The sequence below is a fragment of the Dendropsophus ebraccatus genome, chromosome 4 (genome assembly GCF_027789765.1).
Source record: "Dendropsophus ebraccatus isolate aDenEbr1 chromosome 4, aDenEbr1.pat, whole genome shotgun sequence".
Lineage (NCBI taxonomy): Eukaryota > Metazoa > Chordata > Amphibia > Anura > Hylidae > Dendropsophus > Dendropsophus ebraccatus.
In genome coordinates this window covers 93,234,432-93,254,553 of record NC_091457.1, presented here as the reverse complement: position 1 = coordinate 93,254,553, position 20,122 = coordinate 93,234,432, and the positions used below count along the sequence as shown (strand labels likewise).

General features: G+C 46.2%; 1 protein-coding gene across 1 annotated transcript in view; it reads left to right on the top strand.

Annotated features, from left to right (window-relative positions):
• Positions 1-3,808: 3,808 nt before the first annotated feature.
• ZC3H18 (zinc finger CCCH-type containing 18) overlaps positions 3,809-20,122 on the top strand; it is a 97,326-nt gene continuing 81,012 nt past the window's right edge. Inside the window, exons 1-3 of the mRNA XM_069966285.1 lie at positions 3,809-3,914; positions 10,112-10,904; positions 17,115-17,199. Coding sequence (XP_069822386.1) covers positions 10,125-10,904; positions 17,115-17,199 — 865 coding nt within the window. The 5' untranslated portion in view covers positions 3,809-3,914; positions 10,112-10,124. The remainder of the gene's footprint in view (positions 3,915-10,111; positions 10,905-17,114; positions 17,200-20,122) is intronic.

The window sequence follows — 20,122 nt, the reverse complement described above, 5'->3', positions numbered from 1 at the left end:
TAAGAGGGCCACGCCTCTTAGTGAATCCGGCTGGCCCGGGCGCCCAAATCTGCGCCCAGCGTACCAAATCTACACCTGCTTCCAGCAGGTGTAGATTTGCATCGTGATTTGCGCCTGCGAGCAGGTGTGAATCATGATAAATTAGGTGCGGGAGGAGACCACACCTCCTCCCTGCCTTATCACCCCCCATCGGGCGTGCCAGGCATACGGGAGGCGTACGCCAGAGAGAAGGGGTGAATCTGCACCTTCTTCCAGGCGTACACCTTTGGCATATCCTTCTTAAATCCCCTCCTTTGGATCTGCTGGCATCATATGTACATTTTTCTACCTATACTGTATACGCCAGAATTTGCTTAGCTACTGTTAGATAATAAATGTTTGCAGTGGAGTACATAGCACTCTGCGCTGAGTAAAAAGCTAGAGAAAATTGATTTCCCCCTTGCCTGCGCTATCTGTGGTTGTCATAGGCAATGTGATTTAAATGGGTGCAGGAAAATGTTTCTTTGGTTTACAATTTGGCTTTCTGTCCATGCTAATGTAGAGGAAAGAAGGTTTCCTGGTGTATTTTCCACTCTACATAGAGGTTATATTGTGTTTGGTGTGTATTGCTGAGAGGCTGTGATAGCACCGTAATACTGCGACTTGGGCATGTTAGATGCAGCTAGGCATGCTTCCCCTGCTGTCCCAGTTGCATTCCAGAGGTGCTTGCATCAATGTCTGAGATGTCATTGTGGACTTGGAAACCTAAATTTGACCACTTGGAGATCACTTGAAGTGATGTGCATTTTTTGTCCCATAGACTATTTGATCGACTGCTTGAATCGAATTTCGAACTTTCTAATATTTCACCACTCGCTCATCTCTAGTGGCCTGCACTCCAGACCTGAATCCCATAGAAAACCTATCATAGAGTCGCCGTATAAAGGCTTATAACTCTGTACCCCACAACCTCAATGACCTTAGTGGACACCCTTCAAGCAGAGTAGGATGCTATGCCTTAGCAGACAATAGGGTGACTTGTGAACAGCAGGAGACACCAATGTCAAGCTGTAATCCATGCTCAAGGGCACATGGAACGTTATTGAGACATTGACATCATTTGTTGGGGTATACCTGCAGCCAAATATCCCTAGTAGTGTATGAGTCCTGGCATACAACACTGTATCCTGGTACAAGTACTGCGAGGCCACTGAGAATCACATAACATTGTGAATACCCTAAGGCAGTGATTTTCAACCAGTGTGCCGAGACACATGGTCGGGTGTGCCGCGGGGAAAGTTCCCCAAACTATGGAGCCCCTGCAGATCGCCCCGCTGCTGCTGTCCGCCTCACCTACTGGCCGCCTGTAGCGCCCGGACGTGCTCCTCCTATCCAATCAGCGGAGACTGGGAGCGTGGTGCGCTGCCGTGAAGCACGCATCCAATCAACGTGTGCGATACGGCCCCACGCTCCCGGTCCCCTCTGATTGGAGGAGCACGTCCGGGCCCTATGGGTGGCCAGTAGGTGAGGCGGACAGCAGTGGCGACCATCTCGGAGGAGGTGAGGAGTAAGGGGGGGGAGAGAAACCTGGGGATGGGGGAGAGAAACAAAAGAAAACATGGGGATGGGGGAGAGAAGCATGGGGGAGAAACATGGGGGGGAGAGACAGGGAGAGAAGCATGGGGGAGAGAAACCTGGGGATGGGGGAGAGAAACATGGGGATGGGGGAGAAACAGGGGAGAGAAGCAGGGGGGAGAGAAGTTTGGTGGAGAGAAGCAGGGGGTGAGAAGTATGGTGGAGAGAAGAATTGGGGAGAGTAGCACAGGGGAGAAGCATGGGGGAGAGAAGCACAGGAGAGAAGCAGGGGGGAGAAGTATGGGGGAGAGAAGCACAGGGGAAAAGCATGGGGGAGAGAAGCACAGGAGAGAAGCAGGGGGGAGAAGTATGGTGGAGAGAAGCACAGGAGAGAAGCATGGGGGGAGAAGTATGGTGGAGAGAAGCACAGGAGAGAAGCATGGGGGAGAGAAGCACAGGAGAGAAGCAGGGGGGAGAAGTATGGTGGAGAGAAGCACAGGAGAGAAGCAGGGGGAGAGAAGCATGGGGGAGAGAAGCATGGGGGAGAGAAGCACAGGAGAGAAGCAGGGGGAGAGAAGCATGGGGGAGAGAAGCACAGGAGAGAAGCAGGGGGGAGAAGTATGGTGGAGAGAAGCACAGGAGAGAAGCAGGGGGGAGAAGTATGGGGGAGAGAAGCACAGGAGAAAAGCATGGGGGAGAGAAGCACAGGAGAGAAGCAGGGGGGAGAAGTATGGTGGAGAGAAGCACAGGAGAGAAGCATGGGGGGAGAAGTATGGTGGAGAGAAGCACAGGAGAGAAGCATGGGGGAGAGAAGCACAGGAGAGAAGCAGTGGGGAGAAGTATGGTGGAGAGAAGCACAGGAGAGAAGCAGGGGAAGAGAAGCATGGGGAGAGAAGCACAGGAGAGAAGCAGGGGGAGAGAAGCATGGGGGAGAGGTATGGTGGAGAGAAGCACAGGAGAGAAGCAGGGGGGAGAAGTATGGTGGAGAGAAGCACAGGAGAGAAGCATGGTGGAGAGAAGCACAGGAGAGAAGTATGGTGGAGAAAAGCACAGGAGAGAAGCAGGGGGGAGAGAAGCATGGGGGAGAAGTATGGTGGAGAGAAGTATGGTGGGGAGAGAAGCACAGGGGAGAAGCATGGGGGAGAGAAGCACAGGGGAGAAGCATGGGGGAGAGAAGCACAGGGGAGAAGCATGGGGGAGAGAAGCACAGGGGAGAAGCATGGGGGAGAGAAGCACAGGAGAGAAGCAGGGGGGAGAAGTATGGTGGAGAGAAGTACAGGAGAGAAGCAGGGGGAGAAGTATGGTGGAGAGAAGCACAGGAGAAAAGTAGGGGGGAGAAGTATGGTGGTGAGAAGCACAGGAGAAAAGTAGGGGGGAGAAGTATGGTGGAGAGAAGCACAGGAGAGAAGCAGGGGGGAGACGTATGGTGGAGAGAAGCACAGCAGAGAAGCATGGGGGAGAGAAGCACAGGAGAGAAGCAGGGGGGAGAAGTATGGTGGAGAGAAGCACAGGAGAGAAGCAGGGGGAGAAGTATGGTGGAGAGAAGCACAGGAGAAAAGTAGGGGGGAGAAGTATGGTGGAGAGAAGCACAGGAGAGAAGTAGGGGGGAGAAGTGTGGTGGAGAGGAGCACAGGAGGGAAGCACAGGGGGAGAAGAAAACAGGCCCAGGTTTCACACTGAGTGAGAATAAATACATTTAGAATCTATATTATTAACTATATGTATAATATGTACTGTTTTAGTGTCATTTTGGTTGGTGGTGAGCCCCGGAATTTTTTAAGTATATAAAGTGTGGCGTGGCTCAAAAAAGGTTGTTCTATCACAGTGCCAGCATGGACAGGGTCCACTCCATGACCAACCTCTCCATTCACTTCTGCTGAAACACAACTCAAGCAAATGCAGCTTAACTGCCATGAAAAGCATAATATGGTCTGTTTGTAGGGTCACGTGACATGATGGGAGACAAGGAATGCTGGGTCTTGTAGTGGACTCTGTGGATCTGAATGGCAGTACAGAGACATTAGTTCCTGAGCTGGGTGGCATATGTCCTATACTGCCCCTAGCCCTCTAGGTGACCCCCAGCTTGTATAGCAGTCTGGATGAAGCAGCCCATACGTATAGCTACGGCCGAAATGGACCTTTCGCACAGTGACCTGAGGCTCCACACACTCCATGATGGTCCGAGATCCTGGTGACGTCACGCGGCTGCCGGCACTGCACTGGTTAACGCGTGCGGCGAGCAGACGTCGCCGGGTGATGACGTCAGTGAGGCGGCCTGCGCCAGGAGCGGGATCCCGTCACTCGTTGTCGCCCGTGTATGAGCGAGGAGCCCGGCGTTGTCCCCGGTCCTCCTGCCTCAGGTAAGGGACGGTTTGAGGCTGCAGAGTGCTGGCCGGTACCTTGTGCCGGTACTCGGTGGTGTCATGGCCGCTGTTACAGTCCCGGGGAGCCCTTCCTCCTTTGGGGCCCCTCAGAATCTGATGGCCGCCTCCTCTGTGCTCAGGCAGGTTATAGGGGCTCTCTTTGTGTAGAGCCTGCAGGTCAGTATGGGGCCCGGTGATTTTGTCTCCTGGGAGGGGGGCACGTAGACATCAATGGGAGCTGAAAGAGCAGCGCAGCCTTATGTGGTGTGTGCTGGGGAGGAGGATGTGTCATAGGATTACATGGCTGCTGCCTCCTCCAGCATTACTGCCCTGTGCCAGCCATTGCCTGGCTGTGCCCTCCATAGGCATCTGGGCTGTGGATTCTGTGTAATGCTGCCATATTGTTATACCCCCCAGTGCCCCTTCCCTGTCTGGGTGCCCCCCACATTACCCTGTGCTTCATGGACCCCTGTGGCTGTTATATATGAGATGACAGGTAGGTTACTCTGTGGTGCCTGCAGCCCGGTTGTGTTCACACATTAGCAGAATCCTAATGTTGTTTCCATTGAGGTAGAAGCGCACTCACTGCAGGGATCAGACACCGCTGATCTCAGGGGATGACCACCTTGTTTATTCCTTGTGTACCAGCAGGTATGGTGCCGCTGCCTGGCAGATCCTGTAGGTATTCATCTATGGCTGCCAGACGAAACAAAAAGGATTCTAGTGTATGAACTTCAGGGCTCCGCCACTCTCTCTGACAATATACAGAAATTGTGACCATCCTCAGGAAAGTGCCATAGAGATAAAAGTAAATGAACAAATCTCACCACAAAGACAATAGATCACATCATTACTGTTATAAAAGGTAAATTCAGCATTTTATTAAGAACACCAAGAACTGTAGATTGTGCTGTGAACTGCTGGCACATGACCAGCATCAATATACGGTTGTGGTATGGGAACGCCAGCCTTACTAATAGGCTATTAGGATGTTCCCACACAGTAATTTGCTCAGTATTTTTCAACCAAAACCAGAAGTGGATTGAAAACACAGAAAGGCTATGTTCACGCACTGTTGGAATTTAGTGGATGGCCGTCATTTAAAGAGGATGTACCACCCAGTACATCCTCTTTAACCTGAACCCACAGATTGATCGGCGCCGGCACGGGGAAGCCGATGCCGCGGTCCGTTTTTCGGAGTGCCACCCGGTTTCCGTGCACGGCGCAGTTCGATCCAGCGGTACCGGCCGGTGCTGTAGCACTGGAGGTCGGCCGGGCCGCCCCCAGTGGGGGGGGAGTTCCCTCCCCTGTATGACGTGGCTCCATTCATTCTAAGCGAGCCGCGTCAAACAGGGGAGGGAATTCCCTCCCACTGGGGGCGCCCCGGCCGACCTCCAGTGCTTTAGCACCGGCCGATACCGCTGGATCGAACGGCGCTGTGCACGGGAACTGGGCGGCGGTCTGAAAAACAACTGCGGTAACTTAAAACAACTGCCATCAACTAAATTTCATTAGTGTGTGAACATAGCCTTTCTGTGTTTTCAATCCACTTCTGGTTGAAAAATACTGACCAAAATACTGAGCAAAAATCCTGTGTGGGAACATAGCCTAAGGCTCTGTCTCAGACAGAAGAGGCAACAGAGCACTGTGTCAGACTGGAAAGAATACACCACTTCCTGCAGGACATACAGCAGCTAATCAGTACTAGAAGGAAGACTTGAGATTTTTTTTTAAAATGTGTCCAATTATTGACAGATAAATCTGAGCCGCTGTCTTTTCAGTATCAGGGATAAATAACTCAATCAGGCCCGATGCATCCCGATCATGGTGTATTGATTTGTTAGGATGGCAACAGGGGGCTGGTGACTCCTTCTAGCACTTCCATGTTAGTACTTCCAGTATACCCCGCTTTTGAAAGAATGCTTTTCCTACTATTACTTCTATCAAATATGGTACCTGGATAAGATACAATGAATAACATACATATCAGTAGGTAGGTGGGAAATCTCAGTAACAATCCCAGTTAGGCCCTGAGGAATAAATTCAAACTGTTTATAAAAAAGAAAAAAACCCTGTACAGCCCATGTACCTTTTGCCCCATATAATGCGTGAGACCATATACACAACTGCTGACATGTTACAATTAAAGGGGTTATGCAAGTTTTGAAATAATATAAAAAGGAATCTCAATTATTATGTAACAAAATACTTTTACAATTATACAGTGATCAACCACTGCAGCCACTTGGTAGTCATATTCTATAACACTAGCATTACTACTCGGCAATGGCAGCTATAGTGCCATAAAGAAGTACAGAACATGACCATTGAGGCCATTGGTAGTAGCAGCAGTCACATGCTGGCCAGCAGTAAAGAAAGATTGGAAGGCCCACCAGAACACATTTTACCACTGTAGGATTTGTGATATATATATATATATTTTTTTCATATAAATTACATTTAATACTTTTTTTTTAGGGGGGAGACCCTTCTGTTGTCTGCATATACATGCACACCTTCTATGACCGCAGTATATGGGTGTGTCCACATATTCTTAATTTGCTGTGGGTTTTACAGTGCAGATTTCAGCTACTTATGTATATTGGTCAAATCCACAGCAGATTAAGTACACGTGCGTGACCTTAACCATAGCCAGATATGAACCATACTGACCTGTTCTGCCTTGAGTACATCTCCATCAGTTTGCAGCTAGGATTCCATTCACTTGGCTGGCACTTAAACCTGCTGAGTATTTAACCCTACAAAACATGCAGCGTTAAAAACACAGCATCAAATTTGCAGAGGATGGTGTACGTGTGACTGTACCCTTAGAAGAGAAAACATTTAGGCAGTCATGCAGTACAGTGAAACTACTCGATCCCTGCAGCCCTGACAGTATCCAAGATCAGGTTCTTTTGTTGAATAGGTAAATAACATTACATGGTGGGTTTGATGTTGCCAGGACTAGAATTTACACTTTATGGCCCAAAGTTGATGCCCTTTGGGGGGCATTTTCAGGTTCTTTTCATGGCTATTTTCTAGCTTTTAGTCTAGCTGCAGTTTGTTAAATTCAACAACAGAAGTCATTGCGCCCCACACATGACTATTTTGTTTCCCAAGATAACATATGGAATAATAAGTGTTGAAAAATTCATATCTTGTTCGTTGAAAAATAAATATTTGGTTACATGGCTGTTAAAGGGTTAAAAAGCCACGACTTTTGTCAGGCAGGAACGTTAGGAACAAATGCCAACATCACAAAATTGCTTTGATGGGAAGGAGTTAATGTTGAGAGCGGTGTGACCCCCCGTCTGGTGCTGGTCCCCTCTGAGCTCTTCTCTCCAGCACAGAGACTTGGTATCCCCTGGGGTTTTACTGCTTCCTTGGAATTGCATCCCTTAGGGATCAATTATCTTGCACTAGATATTTCTTTCTTTTTTTTCACCTTATCAGTTTAGCTGGATCTCCGAATGTAAACTATTATCCAGCCGATCACTGAATGAAAAAAACATGACAAATGTGAAAATGTAACACTTTATTCTTCCTAAAAGAGTGGTCACTGGAGCTGCCATAAAATGTGTGATTGGCGTGGGTCCCATCACCTATCCAGAGAATGAGGACCCCTGTTTGTTCTGTGCCGATGCTGTTCGCTTAGATTCCCTAAATAAATCACGTTGCCCCATTCCTGAAAAAAAAAAAAAATCATACAAAATGTAATCCAATGCCCTTTAAAGTAATTTCTATGGCTGTATTTAGAATACGTTCCCTTTTTTGGGGGGGAGGGGGGGCATGGCTGCAGGATCAGACTACATGGTTTGCTTTATGATCTGTGACTATGAAGACAAAGCAATCAGCACAGGAGCTGCAGACACAGCACAGGAGAAAATGTTACTCTACTTGCTCGCTATTTTCTATGTGCAGGAATGAGTATTGATGCAGATTGGAGACTATACCTGCAGCCGAGATCTAGAACGTCCATTGTTGTGGCTGATCTACTGCTGTTTATCTAATTGCTTCCCTTATATTATTTAATTGCTTGTCTGCACTGGAATCCACAAACAAATCTGCAGCTTTTCCGCTACATGTATCCCTACACTTCAGGCTCCCATATGTTTAAAAAAATAAATAAATAAACCAAGCCCAACAATTTTGGTGAGACAGCCAGCTGTCTGTCATTTGGGGTCTCTTAATACTCCTCTGGCAGATAATGGACACAAGAGTATTCAAGCACATTGGATTTCAGCTGCATGAACCTTATGTTCTATGAAAAAATATGCCACCAACAGAGGAGTCTGGCTGAAACTCCTGTCTTCATGTGAATTCTTGGCCAAGCCCATATGTATGGAGAGTGTAGGAGGGATAGCTGTTGGCCCAGTGACTGCTATTGCATGTGAATAGCCAATTTTATAACCTTGACAGATAAAGGGATGGCTAGAGTTCTATCCAGTTTGGTCAAACTCTGTGAACTAAACAAACTGCATTTATACCTGTATTGATACACTGTCACATAAAGGTGCGTGGGTGAAAGGAAAAAAAAAAAAATGAACGTACCTGTCGCCATGCCTCCGTTGCACTGCTCAGGGGTCCCGTTCATGGCCGCCGGTTGTCATCTTCTGCAAGAAAGCGGGAACGTCACATAGCCAGCTCCTTCAGAAGCAACATCATGGCCTGGCTGTGCGATTGGCCACTGATTGGCTGGGCAGGCATTCACTCTGCCGACGCTGTGATGTTGCAACTAGCGGGGCTACGGGACCAGGGAGCAGCGCAACAGAGGCACGGGGACGGGTGAGTTCACTTACGTTCTCACCCACCCCCACCTGCCTGCCTTTTTTACAGTTCGTAGGACTTTTCCTTTAAAGGGAAACTATCATTAGGTTAAAAGCATTAAAGGGGTTATCTAAAAACATGGCCACTTTCTTTTAGAGACAACACGACTCTTCTCTCCAGTTCAGGTGCAGTTTGCAATTATGCTCTATTCACTTTTTGTAGCACTGGATAACCCCTTTTAACCTGCTGATATGTCCTGCACAGGGTGCTGAGAATGAAGGCAATTTGGTTACCTTGGGACCTCAACACTGTTTTTGGGAACTTTTGTAGTTTATTAGATTTGTAAATGAGGCGGTTTGGTGCACTGGGGCACTACTACTATCAGTGCCACTGATCCACACTGTGCCAGTCCGACTTAGTAGTTTGCGGAAAAATCTGCACCTTTTCCATGGTGTACATCAGGGATGCAGAGAATAAATCTTCCCCATAGTATAAAGCATAGGTCTCCAAACTGCGACTCTCCAGCTGTTGCAAAACTACACTTCCCATCATGCCTGGACAGCCAAATCCAAAGTGAGTTGTGGTTTCGCAACAGCTGGAGGGCCGCAGTTTGGAGACCCATGGTATAAAGGTATGGGGAGGACGAGACGGAGAGAACGGTCATTCAGCTGACAGTTATTGAAGGTATATAGCCGCCTTTAATAGGCACTGTCACTACAAATGACTTTTTTTTACTTCATTAGACATGTCAAAAGTTATTGTTTACAGCTGGTCTCACTGCTGAGATACCCACTGTGCTCAGAAGATATAGCTGAGGAGATATAGCGATCCATTCCCCAGCAGATCAATCCATCAATAATTTCTCATAGACTTACACTAAGAATATTAACAGACTGCATGGCCGGCCAGGGAATGCATCACGCTGCTGCAATCTCTCTCCGGCTATATCTTCTGATCAGAGCAGGTCTCAGTGAGACCTGCTGTGATTAATAACTCTTAACGTGTCTGATGACATAAAAGGTGAGAGAGTCCAACAGCATCGAAAATTCAATCAGTAATCTTTAATTCTATTGCAAATCTAAGAGAATAGTAGCGATGCTTCGACCACAAAGAATCTTTATCAAACATTGGGGTAGAAACATCGCTGCTGTACCCTCGGATTTGCAATACAATTGATAAGTATTGATTTAATTCTGGATGCTGTTGGACTCTCTCACTGTTTGGGATTTACTGGTCAGTATCGGTATAGCTGACACTCCAGCGTGCATCCTCACTAATTGCCGATTCTTGGGCCTACCTTTGGTACATCTGATGACATGTCAAAAGTTATTTAATCATTCAATATCCTTACATAAACTGGCTGCTTTACATTACTCCTATTTTATTCAGTTTCTGACATTCAGACTTTTTTTTTTTTTTTTTTTTAGGTACTTTTGACAGATGGCCTCGCCAGATAGTCCTGAACGGGACCCACTGTCTCCTGAAGAAATTTTACCTGAGCTTACAGATGAAGAGGAAGATGACGACAAGGATCAGTTTTCAGAGCATGATTTGGAGAGAGAGGAGGAAGAGGAAGATGGTGAATGCAACAATGCGTTAGAAGAGAAGAGCTTACCCACTGACTCAGCTGAACCTTCATCAGGCTCAGCAGAATACATTTCGCCATTCTCAAATGATAAGCATTCCCCAAAATCTTTTGTAGCGGATAAAGCCATGTCTGGGTCCATCTTAGAACCTCCCCAAGAGTCTCCTGATTCCCCTCCAATTGAGGAAGGTAGTTTGGACATTGCAGAAAGAAACCAGTGTGGCTCAGAGGAGCATGAGAGACATTCTGGGAGATCCGCCCATCCCTCAGATGATGAAGATCACATTAGTGAGATTAAATCTCCTGGCTCAGAGAGTGAACACAACCAAGATGTCCAACACTTAACCAATGAGGAAGATGACGATCACGAACAAGGCAATGACCTTCACGATGAAGCTTCTTCTGTGATGCGAGAACTGGATGAGCATGAACTGGACTATGATGAGGAGGTCCCTGAAGAAACGGCAGGGCCCAACCAGGAAGATGACCAAGAGAAACTTGTAGCTGATGAAGAAGATGAAAAAGAGAAAGAAGGTTCTCCGCTCAATGAGAAAAAGGAAAGTAAAAAGGATGAGGAGCAGAAGGAAAAGAAGAAGGAAGAGGATGATGGAGAAATTGATGAAGGGGAGATTGATGTAAGTGTTTTGCTTTGTTTTTGGCTGACTCTATTCTGCCTTATAATTCTTGGTTACTTGATATAAAAATGCATTTGTATGTTAACCTTATGTATAGCACTAATACTAAGGCATGAGGGAAGAGAAGGGCACAGGGGTTCAAAGAAAACCAATGAAAGAGTCCCTGTTATGATTTGCCTCTTTGGGCCCAGCACTATGCATAACAAATATTTTCTCAGGGAGTTTTTTATTTTTATAATGCATACTATTGGTATACTTCTATACTACTTATTTTTTTCAGTAAATTTTATGGTACACTGAAGATGCCAACAAAGTACAATTGTTACTGCAAAACAGAAAGCCCACAATGTTTTGTTGATAAAAATAAAAATGGTGACTCTTAGAAGTTGAACTGCATTAAATGAAAAGGAAGAGGGGAAAAACAATTCTTAAAGTTTAACTGTCGTTATAACATTTACACTACGTAAAAGTACGGCCGTTGTTTCCATCGGCAACAACGGCCGTACTTTATGTAGTGTTGAACATTGCCTGTTCCTCTATGGGATCCTGGCCGGAGCGTATACACATCGTATACGCTGCAGCCGGGATCCCGTGCGGCGCCGCAAATAACTGACATGTCAGTTTTTTGCGGCTGCAATTCAATGAATTGCGGCTGTAGAAAACCCTGTCAGTTCACACAATAATATATATAGGGATAGTGGGCACCGCTAAAAGTAAGGAGTGCTAAACCAATGCATATAAGTAACAGACAACTCCCCAAAAAGACAAAAGCATATGCACAAAAAGGTAGCACATCATAACAATACTTTATTGAGACAATAACAAAATTTACAAAAAATACCATCAACTATGCAGGGGTAAAGCAATAAGGGAGACAAACCCCAAACACTACCCTACATTAAAAACACTTAAAATGTCAACATAAGGCCTACCGGTGTACCAGCAAGGTCTAACAACCACTCTGACCCCGGACCATATGGGTTCTAACAAAGCTGCCTAAGCAGTATCCCTATGACATATAACATCAAGAGAAATAATTAATGTGAGCAAAGGGTAGATAAATGAAACGATCACCATGTACAGTCCCAAAAAAATAATAAGAAGCGGGTCAGATAGGCAAGAGTCACCCCACGCGTTCCGCCGCCCAGCGGCTTCCTCAGGGATGACATCCCGCTGGCTCCGGCTGCTTGCTTCATTGTGTGCTGTGGGAGAACCCTGCGGCTGGAAAGATCATCTGGTCTCATACGTAGTGTGAACATAGCCTTAAAATGTAAATCAACAGTAGATGTGATATAAAGCAAGTTTGCAATATACATTCATAATTTTTTTTATTTTAGTTATCATGGACAACATGATAATGTAAATTGAAAACTTTCTTTATTTCACATATACTGTTGATTTAGATTTTATAGTTATAAGTTCTAACAACAGTGACACATTAAAGAAGAAGTCTGGCCACAACTAAAATTTCACTGCAGACAAGGGTGTGAAGGGACGTATTAAGTATTTATACTTAATTGTTCCTGTCCCCCCGTAGCACAGCATCACCAGCTCTCCAAAAGCTGCCAATCTTAATTTTTGCCGCAACCCGAGGGAAAGTATCTGCTCACCAAATCAAAGTCCTGCTGCTTCACTGACTGGTAGAAACAGGAATGTCTTTTTACAGTTAGGGTGCGTTCACATACAGGATCCGGAGCAGATTCGATGGTTCAGGTCCACAGCGTATTTGATGCTGCAGAAACAAATGTAACTAAGTAACTATACAGAGCATCATATCTGCGCCATCAAATCTGCTGTGGATCCTGGACGTGCGAAAGCACCCATAAGATGTATTTATTAGTGATTGATAAGTATTTATTTTCTCATTATTTTCCTTGTCATGATGATTAAGTTTTTTTTTCTTTTTTTACTTTATCATTTTTTCCTTCCTTACATAAATCCGCTTTCAGGGTTTGGCAAACTACCCTTGGAAACTGCTCTGTGAACATGGGGAACCAGCACACTCCCAGTTTTGTACTAAGCTACATGATGCTTTGCACTGTTAAGGCTCAGTTCATATCTGAGTTGTATGTTCTGTTCTTTTCCATTATTTTTGTATTTTGTAAGTGGAAGAAAAAAATGGAGCTCGCAAATCCATTGTACGCCATACTCCATTAACATTTATGGCTTCATTGTGTTTCTGTCATGTTGTCTGGCTATTTTATTTGGTGTTTTTGAAGGAACCTGTAACAAAGAGGCTCCCAGTAGAGCCTTCAGCGCAGGTGTGTACTCAGGCCTTAAGGGTGGGTTCACACTACGGAATCTGTGCGGGTAAATTCCGGCTTGCACGGGCGGATTCCGCATTCCGCCGAAAGAATTGACATGTCAATTCTTTCAAAGGATAGCGGAATTGGCCCGCGCATAGAATGGTGTCTATGGAGCCGGCGGAAAGGCACGTGGCCGTGAGCGCGTACTAGCAACAGAATCCACCGGAATTTGTCTGCGCGGATTCCGGAATGTGAACCCACCCTTACTCAGAAAAGCAAAGTGTTGTATGCATTTTAACATGGATGCAGTAGTAAAGATTTGTAGGACCACGTTCCATGTTACACTAGATCATTATGCACTGTATTTTCCTGTCCCCTAGAGCTCATGATGTATATTAGCTCATGTAGACTGTATGGTTTTGCAATGGGTTTGTTGTAATTTGGAGTTAGGGCCCTCGTCATATCGTTCAATTTTAAATGATAATCGTTTCGTGTTATTGCAGACAACGATCAAATAACCAACGAGAAATCATTACTGTATCGCAGGGGTACTCAACAACTTTTAGTGACCGGGGTCTATTGTCAGGTGAAGGTCCAAGCTGAACATCAGTAGGAAACGTGTTTTGTTAACTTTTCACAAACCTTGTTGAACTATTTACATACACTTGCTTATTAGCGGAAAAACTGGCATTTTTTTCTCTTTCACCAGCCCTTTGAAATTAGGTACAAAGGGGGTGCCTGCCCTAGTAGTGTATAGCCCCCCTGTGCGCTCTCCCCCTGTAGTATTTTGCCCCCCTGTGTGCTTTCCCCCAGTAGTATATAGCCCCCCCCAGTGCGCTCTCCCCCTGTAGCATATAACCCCCCTGTGCGCTCTCCCCCTATAGTATATAGCCCCCTGTGCGCTCTCCCCCTATAGTATATAGCCCCCTGTGCGCTCTCCCCCTATAGTATATAGCCCCCCTGTGTGCTCTCCCCCTGTAGTATATAGCCCCCTGTGCTCCTTCCCCTGTAGTATATAGCCCCCTGTGCGCTTTCCCCCTGTAGTAAATAGCCCCCTGTGCACTTTCCCCCTGTAGTATATAGCCCCCCCTGTGTGCTCTCCCCAGTAGTATATAGCCCCCCTGTGCGCTCTCCCCAGTAGTATATAGCCCCCCTGTGCGCTCTCCCGCAGTAGTATATAGCCCCCCTGTGCGCTCTCCCCCAGTAGTATATAACCCCCCAGTGCGCTCTCCCCCACTAGTATATAGCTCTCCCCCTGTAGTATATAGCCTGTGTGCTCTCCCCTGTCGGCTCTCCATCTCCCATATAGCCCCCTGTGCGCTCTCCCCCTCCCATACAGCATGTGACATTAAAAAAAAAAACACTTATACTCACCCTGGTCCGACATCTCCTCTTCTCTTCCCTCTTGTGGCCGCTCACCCCTGTCCTGGTGCGGGCGCAGATGCCACAGCTGCCGCTGCTGCCACAGGAGAGTCTGACACGGAGGGAGCCAATGGCTCTCTCTGTCAGTGCTGCCGCCGCACGGTAAATATGAGCGCTCGCAATGAGCACTCATAATTACTGTGCAGGGAGCAGAGCTGCAGCAGGGGTCCGGACAGCTGGCCTCCGCGGTCTGGGTTCGGACCGCGGTCCGCCAGTTGAGGACCCCTGCTGTATCGTTTCTCATTAATTTTGTGCTGACACCAAAATCATTGTTAGTCGTTCAGTAATCGTTCATTGTAATTTCACATAATTCGCTCGGAGTAAGCGAAGCTGTAAGGATTATATCTAAGAGCTATTGTTCTGTGAAATATTTGAACAATTTCAAGTAGCTCTCGTTTGCAACAGTTAAAATTGCTTCGTCTAATAGGACCCTTAATCCAATTGAGTCTAGGAGTCATACTGTAAAATCTGCAAAAAACAGCAAAATTATACAAAGAAGTATGTTAGTGAAATTATCCAGAGTACATAGGTTAAAATAAGGCTAAAGATAATGCAGTACTTAATTTCAACAGTAGGGGTCGTGTAACACCCTATAATATCTACTCTATATTTATTTTGTTGCCATTAGGTGTCAGTGTTGTAGTCACAAAAACAACAGTAATTATATCTAGCACTCAAGTAACATCACCATGTTTATTCTATGTTACATTTCACCTGGGGAAGTTTATTTTGCTGTAAAATTCCATGTCTGATAGGTAACTAGACATATGCCTTTGTTGACATAGAAAAATTCTAAACAAATAAATTAAAGAAGTCCCACAAAAAAATTTTCTATTAAAGTATTGTATTGCCTCCCAAAAGTTATACAAATCACCAGTATACAATTATTATAGGAAATGCACATAAAGTGCTTTTTCCCTGCACTTAGTCACGAGCCTGCTGTGCCGCTGTAGCTGCTGGAGAGGATGATTGCAAGGGAATGCTCAGTGTCAGCTCTGTCCCTCTCCTTGTCTTTCTGCCCCCCCCCCCCAGTGTGCTGCTCCCCGAAGGCACCCCCACTGTTCTCCCCCAGCATGCCCACGCCCACTTCACACACACTTCCCTTTGTGTCCACTGCCCACTCCGCTCAGCTGGACCTTCACAGATTTCCCCCAGACAGCGGCAGATTCAAACTAGCCGGCTGCCCGCGCTTTCTTTCAGCAGCCTCTCCTGTTTTTCTCTTCCCTGCCCGGGACTACACTACTCACAACCCCCCCTGCAGCGGCTGCAGGGACATCTACCCGCTGGAATGTAAGTAGTGAAGTCCTGGGGCGGGGATGGAAAGACAGCAGCAGCTAGCGAAAGAAAACAATGGGCGCTGTCTAGGTTGAATTTACCGATGCGTTGGGGACATCGGGCACATGGGGGACAGTGTGGGGAGCGGGCACGCTGGGGGAGAGCAGGGGGGGGGGTGCCGTGGGTCGGGTCTTGACAGCACCATATTTACCCAGAAAGTGAAGCCTTGATGCAGTAGTAAGTGCAGGGGAAAAGCATGTTATAAGCATTTCCTGCAATAAGTGTATATTAGTGATTTGTACAACTTTTGGTTTGGCAGTACAGTACTTTAGGGGTAAATCCACATGGGCGGACCCGCCGGGAGTTTCACACACAAAATCCGCAGCTAATCTGCAATACATGTATTAATAATAATAATGCATGTATTGCGGGTTAGCTGTGGATTTCGTGCGTGAAACTCCTGGTGGATCCGCCCGTGTAAATTTACCCTAATAAAAACCTTCACCGGACTTGTCCTTTTAATTCTGTCTAAAAATTCATGCCTAATTCGCATGCAAATGAAATACGTTGTTCCGATGCTTATTCATTGGTGGAAACTGTGCCCAAAACCATGTCACAATTGGCAGTAGGAATTTGAGAGAGTGCCTTGTGTTTTACTGTGGATTTAAAACAGATTTTTCTAATGAAAAAATCTGTCATTTAAACATAGCCTAAGGGTATATTCACACGAACGGGCTCGCAGCGAGAATCAGTGGCTGCAGCTGGGCAACACACTGATTGGCCGGACGGGAGAGCAGGACGCCGGACCCGTGCAGCAAAGACAGGTAAAGTATGCTTACAGCGGGGGAGCCGGGCGGGAGCAGAAGGGGTTAAGGGCGGCAGAATTACATACTCGCCGCAGCAAGTATGTAGTGTATGGGAACTGCCAGGAGCTGCCGGGCTCGCAGCGAGAATCTCGCTGCGAGCCCGTTCGTGTGAATATACCCTAAAAGTTCACAGCAGCACAGAGTATTTTGGAAGATGAGTGTACCTGTCTCAAGGCTGACAGTTTAGAACTGAAGGCAGCAGGGTCCCCAGCAGTACAATGTCAGGAAAGGAGCAGTAGTCTTGTGTGGGCCAATGATGTGGTGGTGATGAGGACCAGACTGACAATGAATTACTGGAAACAGCAGGACCCCCAGCTGAACAGAGTGTATGACTAAATCCTACAGTGACTTTTATTTTAATCGTTTCTTTTATAGACTTTTATCTTACTAATTTTTTACAGGATGATGACCTTGAGGAGGGTGAAGTGAAAGATCCAAATGACAGAAAAGCTAGACCTCGGTTAACCTGCCGCTTCTTCATGAAAGGTAAGGATCTGAACAACCCTTCTAGACAAGGCTGGTACACTAAATGAACTTTAATTTGCATGTAACAGGCTTGATAAAAAATAATTTAGAAAGCCTACTGCATGGCTCAGCTATCTGGCACAAAAGATCAATGATTCTTTTAAATATTAATGTTTAATAAACGTTTTAAATTTGGTGCAGGGGTGATGGCATTCATTTATAGATGTCACTACTGTGGCCTTCTACACCAAATGTAACTTTTTTTTTTATTTGTAGCATATGTTTTTATAGAACTAAAAGGGTTGTGCCATGAACCACAGCTAGTCAGATGTGTACCACATACATATGTAAAGAAGTACAACCCTTTAGTAAATAGCTCACATCCCTGTACTGGTTTCCTCCCCCATGGATCCAATAACTTCCTGGATTCCGCTCTGATCTGTGGCTGTCCTATTGCCAGGAAACAGAGCACACTCTTTCTCACAATCCTCCTTAGGCTAGGTTCACACTGCGTTTTCAGTATCCGTTTAACGGATCCGTTTTTTTTAACGTCCAGAAAAATAGGGTCAGCAACGTTTTTTGGTCCGTTTTGGTCCGCCAAAAAAAACGGATCCGTTTTTTTTTATAATGGAAGTCAATAAAAAAACGGATGCACACAAATGAATCCGTTTTTTGCAATCCGTTTTTCATGCGTTTTTTGCAAAAAACGGATGCGTTAAACGGATGCTGAAAACGCAGTGTGAACCTAGCCTTACTTGTAAGCTCAGTGGAGACCAACTGCCAGTACTTCCTGGAGATTGCAGTTAACTCGGGAGATGGTTTTAATAAAGTTATATTACTTAGTATTTTTTTTTATTCTATATGTATTTCCAGTGCCTGGCAGCAATAAGGGGCGACATGGCCCCTCTGCTGCCACCACCGTTTCTGTCAGAAAACCATGATGCTGTCCCCTTTCTACTGTATATTCTTATACGTGGGCTAAGAGGCTGCCCGACGGGATTGTGGTGTCCAGCAGCCTCTGCACAGTGAGCAATGATTGTTGTCACTGCTTAATTTGCTTCTGGCTGAGTGAGTGGTAATAGCAGTCACCCCTCACTGTGCAGAGGCAGCCGGACACAACAATCGTGTCGGGCAGCCTTTTCCCCCTGTGTATAAGAATAAACAGTACAAGGGGGCAGCATCCTGCTCTTTTTAGCGCTAGAACATAGCAGGAGATCAGAAACTACATGGCTTATAGCCTTGCAGTTCCTGATAAAAACGATGGTGGCAACAGAGGTGCCATTTCATCCCTCTTTTGGAAACTGCTCCAGGCAGCTTATTAACACACATTACAAAATTATGTATAGTTATGTGTGTTAATTAAGGGGGTTAGCTGCTTTTAATCCAAGATCTGTCCTTGGGGTCTGTTTGACCAGTGATGCAGTTGTTGTCCTAAAAAGCAACTTTAAAACTTGCAGACCTGTGTCAAATTGGCGTGGCCTAGAGTACCCATGCCCTAGGCTTGCACCGCCTCTTCATCCCTCCTCACCATTAGGAATGCCCCAGGCAGGACTTCTCCTATTCTTCACTTGTCTGAACACCTCACATGAGTCTTAGTGATTCATTACATATGCAGTGTTCAGACAGGTGATGAATAGGAGAAATCCTACCCAGGGGCATTCCTAAGGCTGAAGAAGGCGAGTAGGAGGGACGGAGAGGCCTAAGGCATAGGTACTCTAGACCACACCAATTTGACAAAGGGCCACCAGTTTAAAAGTTGTTTTTTAGGACAATAACTGCATCATCGGCCAAACGGACCCCAGGACAGATCTTGAATTAAAAGCAGCTATGTGATGGTACAAGAGTTTGGGGGGGCATATAAAGGGTACAGAGTTGCTTTAACACTTCTACCTCATGTAGACTAGAAGAGCTGTCAAAGGTGGTGGGGTTTGAGCTCAGATTAGATCTAGCCATGCCGTCTGAGACTGCAGAGGATGAGGTGTTCTCAAGATAGGAGGTTTGCTCCTCCCTGAAGGCCCCCCATACACTTTCATACGGATGATCGTTCAGCCGTCAGTTTTCTCTCCTGCCCATTCTCCCCATACACAGGGATGTTCGGTGCAGTCAAGGGCTCCTGTGTTCTCTATGGGGAAAGAAGGGTTAAGCTACAGTCAGAGAGCTCTCGCTGCGACTTATCTCTCCGGCTTATCTCTTCCAGAACAAAGTCTATGATTTATGTAAAGGTGCAGGCCTCACAATAAATCGGGCACATCTATGGCTGCCTTCTGTGCCTGGCTGAAATCTGTGCTTGGAGCTGACTGCCCTGCACAGGTCTCGGGACTTCTTGCCTGTACTCTGTTTGTGCCACTTTGCAGAGAGTGTATGCAGTAGGAGGAACAGGGACCCCAGCAGCCCAGTATATGCCAGAAGAGGAATGCGCTGAACTTGTGAAAGGTCACTGGCTGAGAGTTATAGCAGAAGGCGGAGTATTTCAGGAAAGATTTGCTTGAGCTTTTGGCAGAGTGAGTTTAAAAGAAAGGCACAGGAAAATGGTGTTTCATAGATGGAGAGTTAAAGCGTACCTCCAGTGCTGATTTATATCTATTTTGAATTGGATGCTGCAATAGTCTTCCTTTTCTCTGTGCTTTCCACTGCATACAGCTATAACTTAGGAGACAGAGCTTCCCACTTAATCTCCGTAGCTCTCGTCTCCATTACCCTGGGTCTCTTAACTAGAGACAGCAGCTATGGAGTATGAATGAGCATCCCCACAACCGTGGACATATTTCTCTTGCTTGTCTATATGAGCAGCCGGTCACTTTCTGTAGCTCTGAGCAGTGTTTTTCCGCTGTCAACATGTGATCATGTTTATAATACATTTACTTTAAAAGAAGAATAAAAGGAATGTAAAAAATGTGACCTCAGAGTCCGGGGATTTTAATGACCTGGCAACAACAATCATTAT